Below are 24,460 nucleotides of genomic sequence, written 5' to 3' on the forward strand. Positions count from 1 at the left end.
AGGAACTGACCTGATCAGCATTAACGTAAGGAAAAGAAAAAACTTCCATTATTATTCTGAAAAGCTGAAATATGCTTTATACAATAATGCTTCTAAATTTTGGTTGGAGAATTTAGATACCATATAGAAATGTAACTCTGATCATGAAGTTTTACATGCAACCAACATGCCAAACAAAAAGAAAAGAGGGCATTTCTTCTGACTTGTAGAAAAAGTGACTTACCAAGATATACCTGGGATCCTTCTAACGAAGTTCCTCCCAGGGAACTATTCATATGTTCATAGAGCTCCTATAAAATAAGATTCAGTTTAGAACACTTTACCATCAGTTTAGACACTGAATCAGAAATAGAATGACCAGGAGAAAACTGGTTCTTTGAAGCAGTTTTGTCTCTTTGAAACTCTGCCAGTTTCCAGCACTCCTTCTTTCTGTACCTCTATATTTTAGAGCTTGATCCATTCCCATGGTGGTATGGATCCTAGGATAAATTCCCTCTGTGTCCTTGCTAAATAACTGTCTCTCTCTCACTAGAATCCAGGGGAGATCCATGCTGTATACAATAATGGCAGCCTTGAGAAAAACATTATTCTTCAGTAAAATAGTCATGTAGTTTTTCTGTGCTTTTTGATATGGGAGTTAGGATCCAGAAGCCTGATATATAAACATACGGTGCAGGGTATTAATGAGATAACAATTGTAGAGAAGCAATGCCATAGCAAAAGGGCTATTATCCACTAACAGAAATATTTGTTATAATCAACTGTAGTCATCATTTCCTAATAAAAGATAGTTTTGTTAAATTTACTAAGTAGAAATTGTACATTTTGGGCAGATCTTTGGCCCTTCAATGTTATTTTCAAAGAAGAATGTCTTTCTTAAGTTAATAAATCATCTCTCACAATATTAAAGATCTACTTGATTCATGAATCTGTCTTCAGACACATCCATGGAGGATAAAAAGTTACCTTTAGAATGGAAATTTGTGAAAAATCCTTCTCTTCAAAATATGCATGTGTAATGAGTTGAAGTTTTGCTTGGAGTAAGCCATAGAGAGGCTTAAAGAAAAAGAGAGATTACCATTAGTTTGATAATAGTAAAAACAAAACAAACACCCCACAATTTTTTAACTTGAAAAGACCAGAAAGGAAAAAGTTACTGACAAAGTTAGTATCTTATTATTGCCTGGAGAATCCCAGGGACAGAGGAGCCTGTTGGGCTGCCATCTATGGGGTTGCACAGAGTCGGACACAACTGATGCAACTTAGCAGCAGTAGGAGTAGCATTCACAGTTGAATGTTGTTAAGTCATGTGTTCTAGTTCCTGGGGTGCAGGTACAAAGTAACCACCACTCAGAGCACTGGGTTGAGACTGTGGGCACAGACCTCCGGCGTGTTGCTCTGGTCACTCAGTCACATAACTCTGGGCACTTAACCTTTCCACATCTGCTGCCTAATGTAAACACAGGTATATGGAAGGATAATCCCATGGAGAGAGGAGCCTGGTAGGCTACAGTCCAAGGGGTCACACAGAGCTGGACACGAGTGACTGACTAACACTTTCACATTGAAAAGCACTTACTAGACTATGTGGCTATAGAAAGCACTTATATGTTAGCCATTAGTATCATACAATTTAAAACATCGTAATTCTGCACACTGTTCTGCTAGGCTGTGGTTACATTTAATCATCCTTGCAGCACTCAGTTCTTATATCTAGTTGAACACTCATGATTAAGTTCATTTTGCCTTTTTTGGCCTTCAGTAGGGGCTTAAAATCTAAAAAAAACTACTAGTCTGTGTCCTTTATTATATTCTATATAATATTCTTTTGTGTATCTGAAAACAAAGTTACTCCTTAATTCTTACCTATTTAAAACCCTCTTCCTACCATTTCCATCCTTTTATGTTCTTTTCTTATGCTGGGAAAGATTGAAGGCAAAAGGAGAAGAGGGCGGCAGGGGATGAGATGGTTGGATGGCATCTCTGACTCAATGAATTTGGGCAAACTCCAGGAGATAGTGAAGGACAGGGAGGCCTGATGTGCTGCAGTCCATGGGGTCGCAAAGAATCGGACACGATCTAGCGACTGAACAACAATAAAATGTTCTTTTCTAGATGTTTTCTGGTTTCTATGTCCTTTTCAGGATGCAGAAACTAATGCTGCATATATTCTCTAACTAGTTAAAACAAGTTAATAGTTTTATCCCCCAGTATCCCAGTTAATGAGCTTTCCTGGTGGCTCAGTGGTAAAGAACCCGCCTGCCAATGCAGGAGATGTGGGTTTAATCCTTGTCGGAGGACATGGCAACCCACTCCAGTATTCTTGCCTGGAAAATCCCATGGACAGAGGAGCTTGGCAGGCTACAGTCCCTGAGGCTGTACAACTTAGCGGCTAAAACAACAACAAAAGTCAATAAAAATCATTATGTTTCAATGTAAGATAGCAATCAGAAAAAAAAATATATCTTGCACTTAATAAATTAAAGTACTGATTAAGAATCTCAGAAGATATTTATTGAATGAATAAACATCAACCAGAGCACTCTGTGCTAGACTCTGGCAGGCAACAACAAAAATCCTGGTTAATATAGCATTATTACTATCTAAACCCACTCCAGTGTTCTTGCCTGGAGAATCCCAGGGACAGGGGAGCCTGGTGGGCTGCCGTCTATGGGGTCACACAGAGTCGGACACGACTGAAGTGACTTACCAGCAGCAGCAGTAGCAGCACCAAACATATTTTTAAACATAGGCTAAAAGGCAGTATGAACCATCAGATATTTCTGTGTGAGCCAGCTCTCTCCATCTCCCTGCCTGTTTTATCTGTCCAATAAAACTGGATTTTCACTGCAATTTTATCGTTAGCAGTTACATGTCTCTGAGAGACATTTTTTGTCTGAGATGTAACTTTATTTGTGAAACAAGAACAGTAAATACTTAGATCTCTCTTCTTATGAGGTTTAAAATGACAAGGCTATCTAAAAAGTGCCTGCTATAGAATATCTGACATACAGGCACTTGATAAATGGCACCATTATTATTGTTCTTTGAAGAATGATTGTTCAGGAAGCCTTTCAAAATGGTGTATTCGTCCAACATTCAGCACTCCTATACATTGGTCATCTGGTCCAGTATATAAAAAAAATTCACTGATATATATTTTTTCGGGCTACCCTTCGAGAAACTGTGTACAGGAATCGGATTAGCAATCTACCAATTTTCTGATATTAAAATCTTTTATAATCATTTCTTTTCTAGGAGACTATTCTTGCCCTATGTTTAAAATTACTATCTGGGAAGAAATACGCTGATCCTTCAGATCCTATTAGTAAGGTCCATATTATTAAATTATTTTTAAAAATATTTCTCTATTTAGCTGTGCCGGGTCATAGTTGTGGCCTATGGGATCTAGTTTGCAGACCAGGGACCAAACCCCCTGCAGTGGAAGCACAGCGTCTTTACCACTGAACGGCCAGGGAAGTCCCTCTCCTCATTCCAATAATGCTTTATTCTCAAATAAAAAGCTGCCATGAGTGTTTGATATTAACAGGTTATTTAGTCACTTACCAGCTTGCTTAGAACACAGACACTTTTTTGAACAGTCTCTCTGGTGATATCTGCTTGCCGTACTTTCAATGCCTATTATAAACAAATAGTCACTATTAGAAATTTTTCATGGAAATATTTAAAAATCATTGTTTCAATATAAGATAGCAATCAGAAAAAAAATACTTGCACTTAATAAATTTAAAAGTACTTACTGAGAATCTCAGAAGACATTTATTGAATGAATAAATGTCAACCAGAGTACTCTGTGTTAAGACTCTGGCAGGCAATGGGAATGTAAGAGTGAGAGACCGTCTCTGCTCTCAAGGAATTTATAGTCTGGTGGAGAATACTTTATGTGTAAATTGCCACAATCATAATGCAAACCAGTCATCCTTGGTTCCAGTTTTAAAATGGATACTCCTTTCAGAGACTTTTGTTTCTGGTGAGAAGGGGATAGTTTAAGAGCTTGTTTCTCCAGAGATGGAAGAATCGTCAGCAGTTTTGTTATGGTGGTTATTCTCCACTGTTGGGAGTCTGTCCTGGCACACCTGTATCGTACTGTAGTCCAGTTCTGAGCCAAAACTCAGGTCCTGGTGATTTTGAGGATGACCACATAAGATTTCTGCAGTTCTCTGCTAGGAAACAAGACTTGATCAACCCCAGGAAAGGCTGTGAGGGCAGTAAGAGCGACTCTTCCCCTTCTCATGTACTGCCTGACATCTCCTTGGCTCTGAGTCTTCAACTGCCTGAGAACTGATGATCTGTTGTTAAATTACATTGAGAGTAGAGCCTTTCTTCAATCTGCTTCTACCTCTTTACCTTTATTGGATTCATCCATCAGGTCTCACCTTTGTTCAAAGGGAATGAAAGGCTTTCTCCTAGGCTCTATGGCCTCTGATGTCTGGTTTATCTGTCTAGTTATCAGAAAAGGAGAGAACAGCTTGGAGAAATGGGCAACCCTAATAGACTAAAGTGGGTCAGACTCAGGAGGTAAGGGAGACAGGAAGTATGGAGTGCCACTTAAAGGATGTCTAGGCAGAGCATGAGAACTGCTGTTAATAACAACAGTACTGGAGAAATAATTTTACTAGTGATTATACAACTTATTGGAGAAAGGAATGGCTACCCATCCCAGTATTCTTGCTGGGAGAATTCCATGGATAGAGGAGCCTGGCAGGCTACAGTCCATGGGGTTTCAAAGAGTCAGATACAACTGAGCAACTAACACACACACATACAATTTACAGGGGTAAAAGGTGGTAAAAGGAACAGATTTCCAAGAAAAGGCAGCAGCTTGATTCATTCCATCTAGTAATATCAATGTGCAAGGGTAACAGTATGTGAAGAAATCAAATACAAATTCTCAGATTTCTTTATCTCTAAATTCAGTTATTCATTTGAAGGGCTTCCCAGGTAGCTCAGCTGGTAAAGATTCTGTCTACAATGCAGGAGACCCTGGTTCAATTCCCGGGTCAGGAAATTCCCCTGGAGAAGGGATAGGCTACCCACTCCAGGAGTTTTGGGCTTTCCTGGTAGCTCAGACAGCAATGTGGGAGACCAGAGTTCGATCCCTGGGTTGGGAAGATCCCCTGGAGGAGGGCATGGCAACCCACTCCAGTATTCTTGCCTGGATGATCCCTATGGACAGAGGAGCCTGGCGGGCTACGTCCATGGGGTTGCAAAGAGTCAGACACGACTGAGCGATTCAGCACAGCACAGAATTCACCTGAACCACAAACATTTACAATGTATGTCCTTGGTTCTAGGCCCTGTGCGTGGAGGGTTATTTCATGTAGTTAACTAGCTTGTTTACGCTGGAATTTACTTATTACTTTCTAATGGTTCAGGGAAACACACACAGACAAAGCAAATGTGGTAGAATATTAACAATGGCTGAATGTAGATGGTTGGTATACAGGTATTTATTGTACCATTCTTTTAATTTATCTGTGTTTGAAACGCTCATTATAAAAATTGAAAGAAAAATTTTTATGACTAAGTTAATTACCCACCTGAGGAAGCTTTTAACTTTGTGATCGCCTAGGATCAATTATTAGAGATTCTAATTCAGTTTGTAGAAGGAAAGGCCCAGCAATTATGCTTAAATTAAAAAGCTTCCAGGTAGTTCTGGTTAAAAACCAGTGTTTTAGAGCAGTGGTTCATCATCTGGCCTGCATATGAGAATCACCTGGGGAGCTTTTAATAATCCTGATGCCAGAACATTAACTCAGAATCTCTGGAGTGGGGACCCAGTCATCCCTACTTATCTAAAACTCTCCAGGTGATTCCAATGTGCAGCTGAGAACTACTTCAGGCTTCCCAAGTGGCACGAGTGGTAAAGAATCTGCCTGCCAATGCAGGAGACCTGGGTTTGACCCCTGGGTTAGGAAGATGCCTTGGAGAAGGAAACGGCAACCTACTCCAGTATTCTTTTTTTAAAAAATTAATTTATTTATTTTAATTGGAGGCTAATTACTTTATCATATTGGCCTACTCCAGTATTCTTGCCTGGAGAATTCCATGGACAGAAGAGCCTGGCGGGTTACAGTCTGTGCGGTCACAGTCGTACATGACTGACACATACCAGTACCACTACTTCAGAGTATTAATGATTTCATAAAAGGAAAGCGATCTACTCAGAAAAGGTATCCCCACTGCAAAAAGAATGGTGGTGCTCAGAAATACAGCAGGAAAGGTGAAGCTACCCATCTCGGTTTATTTGAATTTATTAATCAGAGCTATTATACTAAGTTAGGCATTAAGAGGGCAGGTAAGTTTAAGAATGATCAAAATCTTATAGATAATTAAGATAACTTGTGAGTAGTTTGCACCTACTGTCAGTACTTTCCACTATTTCTAGAAAGCTTCTAAAAAAAAGAAAGACACTCATTACCGTTCCTTTTTTTAAGGTTTCATACCAAACATTAGAAATAGAAAACTCAAGGATACCATGAAATTGAAATACAGTATTCTGAAGATAAATGGATAGTTTAGGTATCACTATCTAAAAACAATGTACCAAACATTATGATACAAATATAGTCACTAATCTCAACTTAGAAAAACATTCATGTGAATTAACTGGTACAGTAGAGAAAACAGCTAAACAGTTTATAAAAATTTAAAACTATATTACAGGTACCACATAAAAGATAAAGGCTTATGTATTTCCCCAGATTCTACATCTTAAGTGGCCAGTACAAGGAGTTTTCAAGTGTTTTTTTGCTTTTCATTTTAACTGTCTTACCTTGGCTTCAATTTGTCGATAGCAAGAGATACCATATATAGTGGCTCCATTTCCATTTCTGGGTGGCAAGTGAAAAAACACAGTATCTAAGAGATATACAGAAAAATGTAAATACCAAAGTAGACTACTTATATTTAATAATCAACTCTGACATTAGTATAATGCAGTCATTGAAACAAAAATGATGAAGTAACAGGAACCCATGTCAGATTTATTTCTAGCATCAAACCACTAGTTTCTTAGAATTCCTCTCACTGCCTTTCAGTGTATACTCATCACACAAAAAGCTCTAGAGGCTGAATTGTAACAGGATGAATTGAGACTACAGCTGCCCTTCTCAGAAAATACTTTATTATACAGGATTATCCCAGATTAAAAGAAAGTAAAGAATCATACAAACCAAAGGCAACACAGAAATTTTGAACAGATCCAGGAAATTCTTAGGACAATTGAGGAAATCTCAATGTAGGCTGGATAGAAGGTGGTATTATGGAATTACTGTTAAATCTCTTAGCTGTGGTAAAGGTCAAATCCAAAGTCATCCCAGGAATGATCTTATTTTTAGAAAATGTCAGCTGAAGTATTTACAGATAAAGCGTCATGATGTTTACAACTGACTTTCAAATAGTATAGGCAAAACCGTGAAAGTGTTAGTTGCTCAGTCGTGTCTGACTCTTTGAAACCCCATGGACTATAGCCTGCCAGGCTGCTCTGTCCATGGGATTCTCCAGGCAAGAATACTGGAGTGGGCAGCCATTCCCTTCTCCAGGGTATCTTCCTGACTCAGGGATCGAACCTGGGTCTCCAGCATTGCAGGCCAATTCTTTACCATCTGAGCCACCAGGGAAGTATAATATAGGCAAAACCGTAGACATATATAAAGAAAATCCGTCAAATATTTACTATTCTTCCAACTTTTCTGTATGTTTAAAAGCTCTCATACTAAAAATATTTTTACAAAAAGATTTGTGAATTGGCTATTCCCGGATACAAAATAAAAAGTTAAAAAGGTTTGTGAGGTTAAAAATACAGCATTTAAATTTTATGTTAAACTGCATAGTAGGATTTGCCTCATTTCATACAAAAAGTAATAAATTTTAGAAAAACAAGCAACCAAACCAAGTTTAATCTGGTGTCTTGGAAGAGCCTATAAAACCATGATAAAGCATATTTCTTCATTAAGCCATTCAAAGCACTCATGTATAGGGTGATAGGCGATTCCGTACTAACTTCACAGCGCTGCTTTCTTTGAGGGTGTTAACACGCTCCTCATGCATGAAAACTTTTAAGCAGACTGTGACGGCAATGCTTCAGGAGGAGAAACAACCCCAGGTGTTTTCAGGTGGGCACTGGGAGATGAAGCTAGTCAACCTGTAGCTAGAGCTTCAGTCAGCCTGCAGCCGGTGCAGGTAACCTTCCTGAGTTTGCCTCTGAGAGGAGTCTGAGGTTTAAATACTGAAAGTGCTACCAATAGCAGATGTCCTAATATGGCTAATCACTTACCTTGGCCAGAGCTCTTGGCAAAAGAGTGGCCAATGTTCACCAACCATTGCCAATATAAGCCTGGCACTCCCCTGCAGATCCTCTAGTATAAATAACTAACTGGTCATCTTCAAACAAGCATTTAAATATTTTATGAACAATCACTAGGCCAAATGTCTTTCCTTACCAAAGTACTCAGACTCTAAGATGTCTGAGCAAATGTGAAAAAAACAAAAAAGGCATCTACTGATTGCTCCACTGTCTGTCTACATACCTTCTTGGTAGTTGTGTGCGCCGTCTGGTAGGGCAAGGAAGGGCAAATACTTCCACTCTTCAGGTAAGGTGTGACTATCATGTCCATCTCCTGGGATCAGGGGTGGGTAAGAGAACTCGACCTAAAATGGTAAGGAATGTTAGCCAACAGGGCGAAGATCAAAGGGAAAGTTATACCTCAACAGGCAAAAATGCTTTCAAACTCTCAATGACAGAAGTAAGGATAAGCCATGCTTGTTGACGCCATTTGACAATATCAATAAACCTATGGGTGTAGAAGAAGAAAAAGAAAAAAGGAGGAAAAGGAGAAGAAGAAAAAAAAAAGTAAGCCTTTCCCCTTTGTTGATTTAAAGGAGTTTAATTTTGATGTGTTTAAGGGTAGGGTGTAGGTGGTGGTGGTGACTGAATTGGAGATGTTTGGGAGTTGTTGCCAAATAGATCAATACCCAGTTGTGGATATGACTGGTGATGGAAGCAAGGTCCGATGCTGTAAAGAGCAATATTGCATAGGAACCTGGAATATTAGGTTCAAGAATCAAGGCAAATTGGAAGTGGTCAAACAGGAGATGGCAAGAGTGAACGTCGATATTCTAGGAATCAGCGAACTAAAATGGACTGAAATGGGTGAATTTAACTCAGATGACCATTATATCTACTACTGTGGGCAGGAATCCCTTAGAAGAAATGGGGTAGCCATCACGGTCAACAAAAGAGTCTGAAATGCAGTACTTGGAGGCAATCTCAAAAACGACAGAATGATCTCTGTTCGTTTCCAAGGCAAACCATTCAATATCACAGTAATCCAAGTCTATGCCCCAACCAGGAACGCTGAAGAAGCTGAAGTTGAACGGTTCTATGAAGACCTACAAGACCTTTTAGAACTAACACCCAAAAAAGATGTCCTTTTCATTATAGGGGACTGGAATGCAAAAGTAGGAAGTCAAGAAACACCTGGAGTAACAGGCAAATTTGGCCTTGGAATACGGAATGAAGCAGGGCAAAGGCTAACAGAGTTTTGCCAAGAGAACGCACTGGTCATAGCAAACACCTTCTTCCAACAACACAAGAGAAGACTCTACACGTGGACATCACCAGATGGTCAACACTGAAATCGGACTGATTATATTCTTTGCAGCCAAAGATGGAGAAGCTCTATACGGTCAGCAAAAACAAGACTGGGAGCTGACTGTGGCTCAGATCATGAACTCCTTATTGCCAAATTCAGATTTAAATTGAAGAAAGTACGGAAAACCAGTAGACCATTCAGGTATGACCTAAATCAAATCCCTTATGATTATACAGTGGAAGTGAGAAATAGATTTAAGGGACTAGATCTGATAGAGTGCCTAATGAACTATGGATGGAGGTTCATGACATTGTACAGGAGACAGGGATCAAGACCATCCCCATGGAAAAGAAATGCAAAAAAGCAAAATGGCTGCCTGGGGAGGCCTTACAAATAGCTGTGAAAAGGAGAGAAGCAAAAAGCAAAGGAGAAAAGGAAAGATATAAGCATCTGAATGAAGTGGTGTTGGAGAAGACTCTTGAGAGTCCCTTGGACTGCAAGGAGATCCAACCAGTCCATTCTAAAGGAAATCAGTCCTGGGTGTTCATTGGAAGGACTGATGCTAAAGCTGAAACTCCAGTACTTTGGCCACCTCATGCGAAGAGTTGACTCATTGGAAAAGACTCGGAGGCCGGGAGGGATTGGGGGCAGGAGGAGAAGGGAACGACAGAGGATAAGATGGCCGGATGGCATCACTGACTCGATGGACATGAGTTTGAGTGAACTCCGGGAGTTGGTGATGGACAGGGAGGCCTGGTGGGCTGCGATTCATGGGGTCGCAAAGAGTCGGACATGACTGAGCGACTGAGCTGAACTGAAATGAACCAAATAGATAGTAACTGAAGACAGGGAGCCCTGAGAAAAACCAATATCCTCCTGAACTGAGTAGGAGAGAGCCAACAAAGGAGCCTGAGAAGTTGAGTCAAGATCTAGCTTTGCTTCCCATCAGTTGACTCCCTTGGTCCCAATACTGGAGCTTATGGTTTCAATGGGCTGTTAGCGGGGGTGAGTGGGCATTAACTACCACTTTAGGTTATTTTTTGCCCCCAGATTGAGAAATGATCAATGAAGTCTCTCTAATACTGTGTCTTATAGAAATAACAAAGTTTTTAGCATAAGCCCGCAGTTTCTGGCATTCCCCAGGTTTACCAGCATTTTTCCCTCTCCTTCTTTGTCTTTTGGTTGTCTCAATGAGAGCTGACAAAATTCAATACTGAAGACCTGGATTGTATCACACTGACTTACATTTAATTTTCTTTTAAAGTATACTTAAAAGGGATTTGCATTGCATCAGTAATAAATACACTAAAGTTGGAACAACATAGGGATGAGAATCACTTTTAGATCTCACCTTTAATGTGGAAGGACATGATGGCTGATTTCCCTACATTTAAGGTAATCAAGGTGCCACTAGTCATATGAGACTGATTATAAAAGGGCTTTAGAAATGATTATTTTTGACAGGTAATCTAGTGCCATACTGAAATGTTTAAATTTCCCTGCCCCCCACCTCCAAAAGCAATCAACATTTCAGTTTGAAAGCATTTTTCAAAGGTTTGGTTTATGGAGTCAAACTTTCTCTCCAAGATCAGGTATTTAATATCAGTTAACTGGAGGCATAAATAATCTCAAGTTTTATACTGGCAATTCTTCAAAGTGTGCTGCTGCAGCTAAGTTGCTTCAGTTGTGTCTGACTCTATGCAACCCCATAGACGGCAGCCCACCAGGCTCCCCCGTCCCTGGGATTCTCCAGGCAAGAACACTGGAGTGGGTTGCCATTTCCTTCTCCAATGCATGAAAGTAAAAAGTGAAAGTGAAGTTGCCCAGTCGTGTCCGACCCTCAGCAACCTCATGAACTGCAGCCTTCCAGGCTCCTCCGTCCATGGGATTTTCCAGGCAAGAGTACTGGAGTGGGGTACCATTGCCTTCTCTGTCTTGAAAGTGTAAGGGGAGGCAAAATGTGCCATAAAGAGAAGGATGTAAGCTCAAAGCTGAAGCTATGAATCAGGTAGTTACAAAGTTAAAAAAGAAAAAAAATTACCAACTCAGAATCCTTGGTTTAACAGGAAAAACAACAAACCCCCCCCACACAAAACACCAAGGAAATAAATTATTGTATTTTATGTAAACACTAAAGTCCAATATATAACACTTAACATAAGAAGACTTGGTAATATTACAAAATAATTTCATTTGAAAACCACTAATTTTAATGTATAGTATTTACTTAAAAAACATTTAGTATGGAATAAACATGCTTTTAAATAAATATAAGCATCATGGATTCAAATGATCACAAGTATATCAAGAAGTATGTTGCTCTTTATGATCCAAAAAGTTTTTGCCAACTAAAAACTATCACTTGAAACCTGTCTATACAAGGATTAGGTCACTAACCCCTGCAGTCACGGACTTTCAACATACTCTGCACGGAATTTAGGGCAGAGATTAGGAATGCGGAACTCTGTGCTCTCAGAAGAACTGGCAGAGCAGGCTGTCAGATTATTTTCAGAATATTTATGAGCCTAAATTCTTACATCTAAAATCTTAAAATTTAGATATAATTCTAAATTATATCTAGAAAAGCACTAAAATCATTGACAAGGATATCTGCTCCTTGTGACTAGCAGTAACCCTTTGCCAAATGTGTGCTTAACTCCATGTATCCCCTCTTCTCCAAAATCACACAGTATTGATATATATACTGACCTCCCCAGCTACCTCTTCAGAGCAGTTCCTCAGACGTTTCCTAGAGGCTGAATCCAGGGCTATACTCCTCATTTTGCCCCCAAATAAAATTTAACTCACAACTCTTATGTTGCGCCTTTTTTTTTTTTTCATTCGACAAGTTTAATCGTGAAAATTCCAAAAGAAAGTAGTACAACAGTGCTCAATCTCTTATTTAAACATATGAAAGTAATTTCAAAATTTTTACTCATTATTGAAAAACATGAAAAAATTTATTCACACTTTGTGTTGACAAGAGAATGGGGTTTGGCTGTGTAACTATAAATTGGTACAGCAGTTTTGGTGGCTATTTGGCAGAATTATCAAATCAATAATACATTTACTCTGACTTAAGTTCTATTTTGGAGAAGGCAATGGCACCCCACTCCAGTACTCTTGCCTGGAAAATCCCATGGACGGAGGAGCCTGGTGGGCTGCAGTCCATGGGCTCTCAAAGAGTCGGACGCGACTGAGCGACTTCACTTTCACTTTTCACTTTCATGCACTGGAGAAGGAAATGGCAACCCACTCCAGTGTTCTTGCCTAGAGAATCCCAGGGACGGGGGAGCCTGGTGGGCTTCCGTCTATGGGGTTGCAGAGTCGGACACGACTGAAGTGACTTAGCAGCAGCAGCAGCAGCAACTTCTATTTTAGGAATTTATTCCATGAATACACACAGATATTCACATGGGGCAGTACAAAAATGTTCACAGTAATATGACTTACTGTAGCGTAAAAATTGGAAAACTAAATATTCATCAGAGGATTGGTCAAGTAGATTTTACATCAGTTCTCTGCAGCTGTTAAAAAGAATGGTAGATTTATATATATAGATAAAGCAAGACAGGTGTGATATACTGTAAAGTAGGTAAAATAAAAGCCCTCCAGACATGTCCATCTCCTAATTCTCAGAATCTGTCCTTACTTTACTATGCAAAAGGGATGTTGCAGACAGGATTATCTCCAGATGGGGATTATCCAGGCGGTCCCAATGTAATCACAAGGCTCCTTATGAGAGGCAGAAGAGACAGAGTCAGAGACAGTGATGATGATTTGCTTCAAGATGCTTTGAAGATGGAAGAAGGCACTTGAGCCTTCAGAAGTCCCTTGAGCGAAGGAGTGCAGGTGATCTCTAGAAGCTGGAAGATGCAAGAAAACTAATTCTCCCTCAGATTATCCTGAAGCAACGCAGAGCTGCCAACACCTTGATTTTAGCCTTACTGAAACCCATTTCAGATTTCTGACCTCCAGAACTCTTAATAAATTTGCACTGTTTTAAGTGTGTGGCTTGTGGTAACAGCAATAGAAAATTAATGCAACTATTAAATTTAATGAGGAAGCAGGGTATCAGTAAATATAGTATAATCCTACTTCTACTGTAATCCCATTTATGCAAATAGTTACATAGCACATCTTTGTAAATGAATTAAAAAACATCCTTGAAAAACATCTTTAATATAAAGATGTTTTATCTCTGGAGAGGTAAATAGAGTTGGAGATAAAGGAATATTCCTGCTTTTTTCTTTTCATCGTTTTTTAAAATTTCCAAGTTATAGAAAATTCGAACAATCTTATAACTTTCATCTGTATTCACAAACTGCTAATTTTTGTCCACATGTGCTTTATTTGTGTTGCACGTGTATACGGATACATTTTCTAAACCACTTGACGGTAAGTTGAAAATATTATCGTTTACTTTTAGGTAAACTGGTGTTTATTTTTAAATGACTGCTTTTAGCATTTAAAAAAAGCAAAAGATAACCACAAGGAGTTCCAAATTTCTGAAGGAAATCTTATTTACATCCTATCATTTTGGAAGCAAAGGGAGGTGAAAAGATCTATTTTTCTGATGATTTAGTTAACAAGTTACCAATGGCCAGAGTCTAATTAATACCTGAGGCTATGTTATGTTCAATATATTCTCCTGATTCTACTGAAGGAAAATCTGCTTTGAGTGACTCTAGTTGGAATATAAAATATAGTCAACTCATCAAACTGTTTTAAGTGTAGATACTATGTATGCTCTAAGAATTCCATGAGTAAATTAAAGCAGCTTTAGACTGATTTGCACCCAGAATATTTTTAACAACACTTCTTTGGGAATATGTATTCAGAATTTCAAACAGCCAACTTTGGTGATACAACTTTTTACAAATTGAACATTGCCTATATTGTGTTGGCAACTTTCTAGAATTCTACTGGTTTACCTGCCACCAACAAATCCTTGCATTTGGAGATGGCTAAACTTGCTAATCAAGTTTATAACACTTCCACACAAACTCCTTTGTGTCTACACATAAACAATAATTTCAATATAGTTTTGTTTCATTATTTAGTCAACTCTCTACTGTTGAATATTTTTATAGCTTTTTTTTAAACATTATTATTAGCTATACAGGACAGTTAAGTGTAATGTAATAAAAATATATATATATTTGACCTATGTCCCTGGTCCTAACCCTAAGCTCCTACAACCCTTTGGAATTTTCCAAGTGATAGGAACATCTTTTGTTATTCAAAAGAAGATGCTTGCAACCACGCCAGTGTCTGAAGGCTGGAGGAGAAGGGGAGCAAAGAGAACAAGATGATTGGACTGGCATCACCGACCCAATGCACGTTAGTTTGAACAAGTTCCAGGAGCTGATGAGGGACAGGGTGGCCTGGCGTACTGCAGTTCACGGGGTTGCAAAGAGTCAGATACGGCTGAGCAACTGAACAACAACAAGCTAAGGAGGTGGACTCTAGGTGGGGTTAAATGACTCTGGAACCGGGCCTGGTCACCAGAATGAGAAAGCCTTGATTCAAAGCTAGGAACTGTCAGCTCCACCTCTCAATCTCAGGGAGGGGAGAGGGAGTGGAGATTGAGTTCAATCACCAATGTCTACTGATTTAATCCATCATGCCTATGTAATGAAACCTCCATAAAATCCCCAAACAATCAGGTTCAGGAAGCTTCTCAGCTGATGAAGACATTGAGGTGCTGGGAGGATGCTGTTCCCAGAGAGGACTTGCAAGTTCCATGCTTCAGCTCACATACTTTATCCTATGCATCTCTCCCATTGGGCTATTCCAGAGAGGTATCTTTAAATAAATCAGTAAAAGTAAGCAGTGTTTTCCTGAGTTTTGTGAGTTGCTCTAGGAAATCTCAGAATCTAAATGGGGAACACAGGAACCCCTGAATTTGTAGCCAAGTTGGACAGAAATGCAGGTAGCCTGGGGACCTGGGACTGGTGTCTAAAGTAAGGGCATCTTGTGGGGCTGAGCCCTTAAACCTGTGGAGTATGAGGCTAACTCTGGGTAGCTAGTGTAGAATAGGACTAAATTGTTAGATACCCAGTTGATGTGTGGGGAAAAACAAAACAACAGTGAATCTGTTATTTGCACTTAATGGGATTTCTAAATCTTAAGGTGTAAATTCTACATGTTTTGAGTGCTGACTGAATACTCTGTATGCTCCCATTCAATATATCCAAAATAATCCACAGACATACAATTCACGGCACAAAGGCTTAAGAGGAATTCTCTTGGAGGTTACCTGAGACTCTTACATAATACTCTGTTGAATCAAAACACAATTTAAACAATAAAGCCAATAAAACTAAGCAGAAAGTAAAGGCAGGTATATAGGCAGTCTCACTGTATAGTCTAGGGGGACCCACCAACAATGGCAGTCTACTGGAAGGGCTCTCCCCTGCAGCCATGCTGTACAGGGTCTGCACACTGTATATGGCAGCCCTGAGTATATGTGAAAAATCACTGACAAAAAACAAAGTATATCTCCAGAGACTAAGAAATATTTAGAATGATTATCATCCAGTAAGAGAACTATTATATAGTGAAAGTTCACAGCCCAAAATCTAAGTTAAATATGGGGATCAAACATGGTATCTGGTAAGGTATTAGCACAGACAGTGTGTAACAAATGTATCAATTGCTCCCCTAAAAATATTAAATTAGTAAATATTAATATATAATATGATATTAATATATATCCCCTAAAGGATAACATTGGAAGGACTGATGCTAAAGCTGAAACTCCAATACTTTGGCCATCTCATGTGAAGAGTTGACTCATTGGAAAAGACTCTGATGCTGGGAGGGATTGGGGGCAGGAGAAGCGGACGACAGAGGATGAGATGGCTGGATGGCATCACTGACTCGATGGATATGAGTTTGGGTAAACTCCGGGAGTTGGTGATGGACAGGGAGGCCTGGCATGCTTCGATTCATGGGGTTGCAAAGAGTCGGACATGACTGAGCGACTGAACTGAACTGAACTGAAAGGATAACACTAAATATTAAATCACACATATTTCAAATATCTTTTTATGTCAACAAACACTCATATGGCAAAATCTATTTTGATCTCAATTAGCAATAAAATTTTCACACTTAAATAACTTAAAAGAAGATAAGAGGAGGGAAAAAGAAGACAAAGGATGATTGTTAACAAGTGAAAACTGAATTGTTGTTTAGTCGCTAAAGTCAGAACTGGACATGGAATAACGCACTGGTTCAAAATTGGGAAAGGAGTACATCAAGGCTATATTATTACCCTGCTTATTTAACTTATATGCAGAGTACATAATGTGAAATGTCAGGCCGGATGAAGCACAAGCTGGAATCAAGATTGCCAAGAATAACAATAACTTCAGATGTGTAGTAGAGAAGGCACTGGCACCCCACTCCAATACTCTTGCCTGGAAAATCCCATGGACGGAGGAGCCTGGTGGGCTGCAGTCCATGGGGTCGCTAAGAGTCGGACACGACTGAGCGACTTCACTTTCACTTTTCACTTTCATGCATTGGAGAAAGAAATGGCAACCCACTCCAGTGTTCTTGCCTGGAGAATCCCAGGGATAGGGGGGCCTGGTGGGCTGCCGTCTATGGGGTTGCACAGAGTTGGACACGACTGACATGCCTTAGCAGCAGCAGTAGCAGATATGTAGATGACACCACGCTAACAGCAGAAAGCAAAGAAGAATTAAAGAGCCTCTTGATGAAGGTGAAAGAGGAGAGTGAAAAAGCTGGCTTAAAACTCAACATTCAAAAAACTAAGATCATGCATCCAGTCCCATCACTTCATGGCAAATACACAAGGAAACAATGGAAACAGTGACACACTTTATTTTGGGGGGCTCCAAAATCACTGCAGACAGTGACTGCAGCCATGAAATTAAAAGACGCTTGCTCCTTGGAAGAAAAGCTATGAAAAACCTAGACAGCATATTAAAAAGCAGAGAAATTACTTTGCTGACAAAGGTCCGTATAGTCAAAGCTGTGGTTTTCAAGTAGTTATGCACGGATGAGAGAGATGGACAATAAGAAAGGCTGAGCGCTGAAGAACTCATGTCTTTGAACTGTGATTCTGGAGAAGATTCTTGAGAGTCCCTTGGACTCCAAGGAGATCAAACCAGTCAATCCCAAAGAAAATCAACCCTGAATATTCGTTGGCAGGACTAATGCTGAAGCTCCTTACTTTGGTCACCTGATGTGAGGAGCTGACTCATTAGAAAAGACCCTGATGCTGGGAAAGACTGAAGGCAAGAGGAGAAGGGGATGACAGAGGACGAGATGATTGGATGGCATCACTGACTCAATGGACATGAGTTTGAGCAAACTTTGGGAGATGGTGAAGGATAGGGAAGCCTGGCGTGCTGCAGCCCATGGAGCTGCAGAGTCGGACACCACTGATTGATTGAACAAGTTACTAAGTTATATCCAACTCTTTTGCAACCCCATGGACTGTAGCCAGGTTCTTTTGTCCATGGGATTTCCCAGGCAAGAATACTGGAGTAGGTTGCCATTTCCTTCTCCAGGGGATCTTCCCCACCCAGAGATCAAACCCACATCTCCTGCATTGGCAGGCAGATTCTTTTACTACTGAGCCACCAGGGAAGCCCAAAAGCTGAATAATAATTTTCTAACCACAAGGAATAAAAAGACAATTTTTCAAAATGCTAAATGAACTATGTAAAAAATAGTGACATATGTTTACTCTCCAGGAATAATAAAAGTTACCATCCTTTCCCATAGTTTTCAAGTCAAATTGGGGTCCCCTTCCCTGGTGGCTCAGAGGGTAAAGAGTCTGCCTGCAATGCAAGAGACCTGGGTTCGATCCCTGGGTCAGGAAGATCCCCTGGAGAAGGAAATGGCAACCCACTCCAGTACTCTTGCCTAGAAAATCCCATGGACAGAGAAGCCTGGCAGACTACAGTCCATGGGATTGCAAAGAGTCGGACACAAGTGAGTAATTTCACTTCAGTCAGAGTCCATTTACTTTGTCTTCAGAAGTAAAAGGTTGGAAAAACACCAGTGAAAAACTACAAAACCAAAACAATAACATAGTGTCCTAATGTGAACTTTGAGTACTTCAAAAATACCCTTGTTTGCTATCTAACAATGCAACATCCACTCCACTGTCAGAGACCCATAGAAGCCACAGTGCCAAACAGCACATCAACTAAACACATCCGTGGACTCCACTGATAAGGATACAAGGCTTACTGAGGGAAGGAGAGGACTTCATGAGATTCTGAACCAGCTGCTCCACTTCTCTGCTTCCTTTGTAAGCATCTTAGGGATTTGTTTTTGTGACAGTCAAAACATTATAGGCACCAAGGCTCTGTCAGAATTTTTCACTTTAAATGAAATGCTGGACATAGAAAGTAGGTCTTCTCTAAGTTATACTTTCCTTTGCAAATTTCTGGAAGATTCAGTGCTAGAAAAGAACTGGCACTCTTCCTCACTATTCTCTAACAAAGTTGGCAGAGCTGAAATTACAAAGGGATATAAAGAATTCCATATACAAAGCCCCTAGAGAAGGAAATGGCAAGCCACTCCCATACTCTTGCCTGGGAAATCTCCTGGACAGAGGAGCCTGGCAGGCTACAGTCTACGGGGTCGCAAAGAGTCGGACACGATTTAGCGACTAAACAATAACAATGGGAAGACAGGAAGAGAAATTATTAAAAAAATATCTGGTGCAATGTCGAAGACTGATCTTCTGGATAAGATGATATAAATGGAACATTAATCTCTAGGCTATTGCGAATATATACTAAGATGACAAAAAATTATTTTCTTACAGGAAAAAAATTAGAAAACTTCTTAATAAATGATTAAATCTATTTTAATAAACTCTGTCTTAGCAATCTGTTACACATAAATTTATTTTGAACATTTCAATACTGAACTTCTACACGACAAAAAAGATTTCAATTTCTGGGTGTGCACCATACCCACCAAATACAACCTAACAAATTACTAATATCACCTGTGAAGGCTATGGGAGCAGGAACAGGTTTCATTAACAACTCTGCAGTGATTCCCTTAATACATAGGTAGCAAACCTTGTGACAACAAGTTGGATTAAGAAAATACAAGTGCAGAGGGCTGTTTTCAAATCTAACTGAACACCCAAACAGTTTACCCTGAACTTGGACTTCTGACGATTTAATTACCTAGAACACTGCCGACCAGGAACAAGTGAGAAAAGCATCTATCAGCTTAACTAGCTATCATGAACCCCTAGATAAAGAGAATTCTTTAGGTCTTCTTTCAAAATTCATGACTGTCATTGTATTTCATACACATTTAGTAGATATGCCCTTCCAGTCCACACAAGAAAAGAAGCAACACATGAGAAAGAAGGGAGGGTAAGCTGAAAACTACAGCGTTGTTTCTGGTCGACACTGAAAAGTAACTGCTAACTGCTCCATCATCTCCCTCTCTCTGACTGGTTATCAAAAGCCCCGCTGAGTCAGAGGCATGTGCGAATCACCCTATGTTAAAATAAACCCAGAATGCCATAGTACAATGGGTGACATTTGTGATGAAGACAGAATCATCCAGAGTAATTTAAATTGTGTCCAGGATATTCTGCTTCAAAGTTTATTTTAACAAGCTTTCCATTAAAAAAAAAAAGAAAAGAAAAATGGTGCAATGTCACAATGATGTTCTTTGCTGCACTATTTAAAACAGCAAAACACTGGAATGCCACCTAAGTGTCTAAAAAGGAGACCAGTTAAATAAAGATTTCAATAAAATACTTAGCTATTTTAAGATGCTAAAATTCAATACTTCTCAAAATGGAAGATATTAATGGTATAAAGTTACATTAAAAAGGCAGGTCAAAAAACTTGTTTATAGTTTAATACATTTCTGGAAAAAGCTATGTATATTAATTAAAAATGGAGAAATGGAGGAATATTTATCGAGGCAGACTTCTCTAGGATAAAGGATTTTAAGTGCCAGTCTTCTTTTGTCTCTGTGTTCTCACTTTTCTACCACAGTGAACACATATTACTTCTGAAAAGAAATGTCATTTCTTAAAACAGCTGAAATACTATTTTAAAACCTGTCCAAAAAATCAACTTAAATAACAGCCTCTAAAAATATCCTAGGAGAAAACTTGAGTTTTTAATCTGATGGTGTCTTAACCAAAGAATATAATAGGACCAGTCTTTTTAAAAATTATTCAGTAGATAGGTCTTCATCTTCCTCTTATAGTGCCCATCCCTGCAATTTCCCCATATCTAGCAAAATCTGTGCTCAGCAAAGGATCTGCAATCATACCGATAACAAGGAGAAGACTACCCATGATATTACTTAGGTAACTTATGGGTTACTGGGGATCAAAGACTTAAGGTAAAGAAAGAAATTTATATATTCTTACGCTCTTAGGCACTGTCTAGCCATCTGCGGAGAATCTTAAGACAAAAGAATCTTCCTGATTTCTTGAAGGTTGACCCCCTGCCCCGCTATCCTGCTTAGCTGTGATGCCAAGGCCTAAAAAAAAAACCTATTCCACTGCTACTACGTGTTAATGTTGCAGCCCTGCAAAGTGAGAAAGTTTCATCATTTCAGCACAGAAAAAGCATGGCTAAAATCAGGTGGAAACCTCCACCCACATATAAAAATGCTATGGAGGCCAGAAAACGCAATCTCATTTCAGGAGTTTTTCTGCATAGCTAAAACAAGAACAAAAAACCCCCCCCAAACTTTAGATTTTATTCTTCCCTAACCTCTAATTCTCACAAAATTTGTTTTTACTGTCCCAAAGACCTATTTAATTACAACAAGAATTATAAATAAGATCTCCCCAATATTTCATCATTGTCACCACAGGATCCCATCAACAGCAGGTGCCTAAACTGTGTATTTGTCAGCCAGCCTTCTGTCCCCAAAACCTGAAGTGGGTCAGAACTTGACATTATAACCCTAACGTAAACCAAATGTCCCTCCAGATCTCCTCAACCCACCCCTGAATTTACAATGCTACATCCTGCCACTCAGTCCAACAGGAAAATACACTGTTCTCTTCACTGTATCTAGTTGCTTTATTCACTGCTGTAACTAGTGCAAACGTGAGTTCTAGTTCTTTCACGATTCTACCTTTTAGAGAAGTACAGGCTGGTAAAACCAGTTTCTTCAAGAACTAAAACTGCTAGCTATGTATATAAAACCATGAACTCTACCAGAATAGTGGCCAAAATTAAAGCAATGATTCCAACTGTTTTTGGTTTGGATTTTTTTTTTTTTTTGGCTGTGCCATGCGGGATCCTAGTTCCAGGTCCAGGGATTGAACCTGTGCCCTCCGCACTAGGTGCACAGAGTCTGAACACTGGACTGCCAGGGAAGTCCCTAATTCCAACTTTCTATGACATCATTTTTGGAAAATAACTATTCCCTACTAATTTGAGTGCTTAAAAAAGTTCCACTCAAAGAAATAACCAGAAGATTTATTTGCTATACATTGATTACGTTATTTTGCCAAAATTATGGTGAATCTGACAAATTCAGTTTATATATTTACTTCCACAAAGCAAATAAAGAACAAGCAAAACTCTGGGACACACAATCTAAGCAAACTACTACAGAGAAGTCTATAAATTACCTCATGTTAATGAGTCTAACTGCAGGTGGCTTTTTAAGGAAGAAGAGTTCTTTACTAAGTGCTAAATTTTAAACAATTTCAGGGGAAGAGTCAGAATGAATAAATATTTGAATATTTATTGAATTATTGAATAAATAAATGAATAAATAAATAAATATCAAAACCATTTGAAATGTCATGGTAGTACCGTAGCTCACCTAAAATGTCCTAAATGTTAAGTATATCAATAAGTGAGAAAGACCACTAGAAACGAATGTGTGCCTATAGAAGAATCCATCCCCATGAATTAACCAAATAAAAGTGAGAAAATAATCAAATGATAACGTTAATAGATGTTCATTCTAATTTAAGAGGCATTTTTCATTTAAAATACATCTGAAGGTCTCAAAGGTGGAAAAATGTCAGAAACAAGATGAAGGAATGAACATCTACATGCCTAGTTTGAGGACCTTCAACACAAATGGCTTTTCCTCTGGCCCATGTGAACGGACCTGACTTCTTTATCACAGCATTATAGAGCACCTTTACAGCAGAATATAGCAGAAGAGTCTACAAAGATTTAGTACATTCCTCTAGATAAAGTCACCATGTTCAACCCAGCACAGTGTTACACGGAGTTACTTTTTTAAATGAAAGTTTAACTTCGGCTCACTTGAATCTAAATATTATAAATTACAACCAAGTACGGAAATTTTTTCTATGAATGATCTCAGTGCATTGAATGAACTGGTGCTCAACATGACCTGCAGCATTTTCAGTACTTGGAAAAGCAGTCTAACAAAGCACCCTCAAACCGCCTAAAACAATCCGAAGCCAGCCACAGTTCAATGAGCCATGTACTTTTAATCCTTTACACAAGAAGGTACCTGATTAATTCATCCTGAGGGAAACCTTATGTAATTAAAAAGTCTGAAACACCTGATGCATTTAACTTTCAGTTCAGTTCAGTTGCTCAGTCGTGTCCGACTCTTTGTGACCCCATGAATCGCAGCACACCAGGCCTCCCTGTCCATCACCAACTCCTGGGGTTCACTCAGACTCACGTCCATCGAGTCAGTGATGCCATCCAGCCATCTCATCCTCTGTCGTCCCCTTCTCCTCCTGCCCCCAATCCCTCCCAGCATCAGAGTCTTTTCCAATGAGTCAACTCTTCACATGAGGTGGCTAAAGTACTGGAGTTTCAGCTTTAGCATCATTCCTTCCAAAGAAATCCCAGGGCTGATCTCCTTCAGAATGGACTGGTTGGATCTCCTTGCAGTCCAAGGGACTGTCAAGAGTCTTCTCCAACACCACAGTTCAAAAGCATCAATTCTTCAGCGCTCAGCTTTCTTCACAGTCCAACTCTCACATCCATACATGACCACTGGAAAAACCATAGCCTTGACTAGATGGACCTTTGTTGGCAAAGTAATGTCTCTGCTTTTGAATATGCTATCTAGGTTGGTCATAACTTTTCTTCCAAGGAGTAACAGAACATCAAACATATTTGGATTTTTGACAGATTAAGAAAGCAGAGTTGGATACATGCACCCCAATGTTCACTGTAGCACTATTTTCAGTAGCCAGGAGATGGAAGCAACCTGAATGTCCGTTGACAAAGGAAAAGATAAAGATGTGGTGCATATATAACGGAATATTATTCAACCATAAAAAAGAACTAAATAATGCCATTTGCAGCAACATGGCTGGACCTAGAGATTGTCATACTGAGTGAAGTAACTCAGACTGAGAAAGATAGATATCATATGATATCGCTTGTGTGTGGAATCTAAAAAAATGGTACAAATGAATTTATTTACAAAATAGAAATAGAGTTACGGATGTAGAAAACAAACTTATGGTTAGTAGGGGGAAAGGGAGGAAGGTTAAACTGGGAGACTGGGACTGACATATATATACTACTATATAAAAATAGATAATAAGGACCTATTTATAGCACAGGGAACTCTGCTCAACACTCTCTAATGATCTATATGGGAAAGAATCTAAAAAAATAGTGGGATTTATGTGTAACTGATTCACTTGCTGTACATCAGAAACTAACATATTATAAATCAACTATACTCCAATAAAAATTTTTTTAAGAAAGCAGAGTTGTAGGTCTTCTAGAATCATTTGCAAAAGTGAAGAACATCATTTAAGAACTAATACGACGTATGTTTTGCCTATGTGTTCAGTCATGTCTGACTCTTTGTGACCCCATGGCTGTAGCCCATCA

The 24,460-nt window shown here is 39.2% G+C and overlaps 1 protein-coding gene across 5 annotated transcripts in view; it reads right to left on the bottom strand.

Moving 5' to 3' along the window:
• Nucleotides 1-24,460, bottom strand: part of AVL9 (AVL9 cell migration associated) — a 63,731-nt gene that overhangs the window by 35,160 nt on the left and 4,111 nt on the right. For 4 of the 5 annotated variants that reach the window (XM_061414186.1, XM_061414185.1, XM_061414187.1 and 1 more), the window contains exons 2-6: nt 8,553-8,673; nt 6,797-6,882; nt 3,568-3,639; nt 967-1,056; nt 224-290 (exon numbers count right to left, since the gene is read on the bottom strand). In XM_061414186.1, coding sequence (XP_061270170.1) covers nt 224-290; nt 967-1,056; nt 3,568-3,639; nt 6,797-6,882; nt 8,553-8,673 — 436 coding nt within the window. The remainder of the gene's footprint in view (nt 1-223; nt 291-966; nt 1,057-3,567; nt 3,640-6,796; nt 6,883-8,552; nt 8,674-24,460) is intronic. The other variant, XM_061414188.1, reaches the window with a different exon arrangement.

The sequence above is a fragment of the Bos javanicus genome, chromosome 4, assembly GCF_032452875.1.
Source record: "Bos javanicus breed banteng chromosome 4, ARS-OSU_banteng_1.0, whole genome shotgun sequence".
Classification (NCBI taxonomy): domain Eukaryota; kingdom Metazoa; phylum Chordata; class Mammalia; order Artiodactyla; family Bovidae; genus Bos; species Bos javanicus.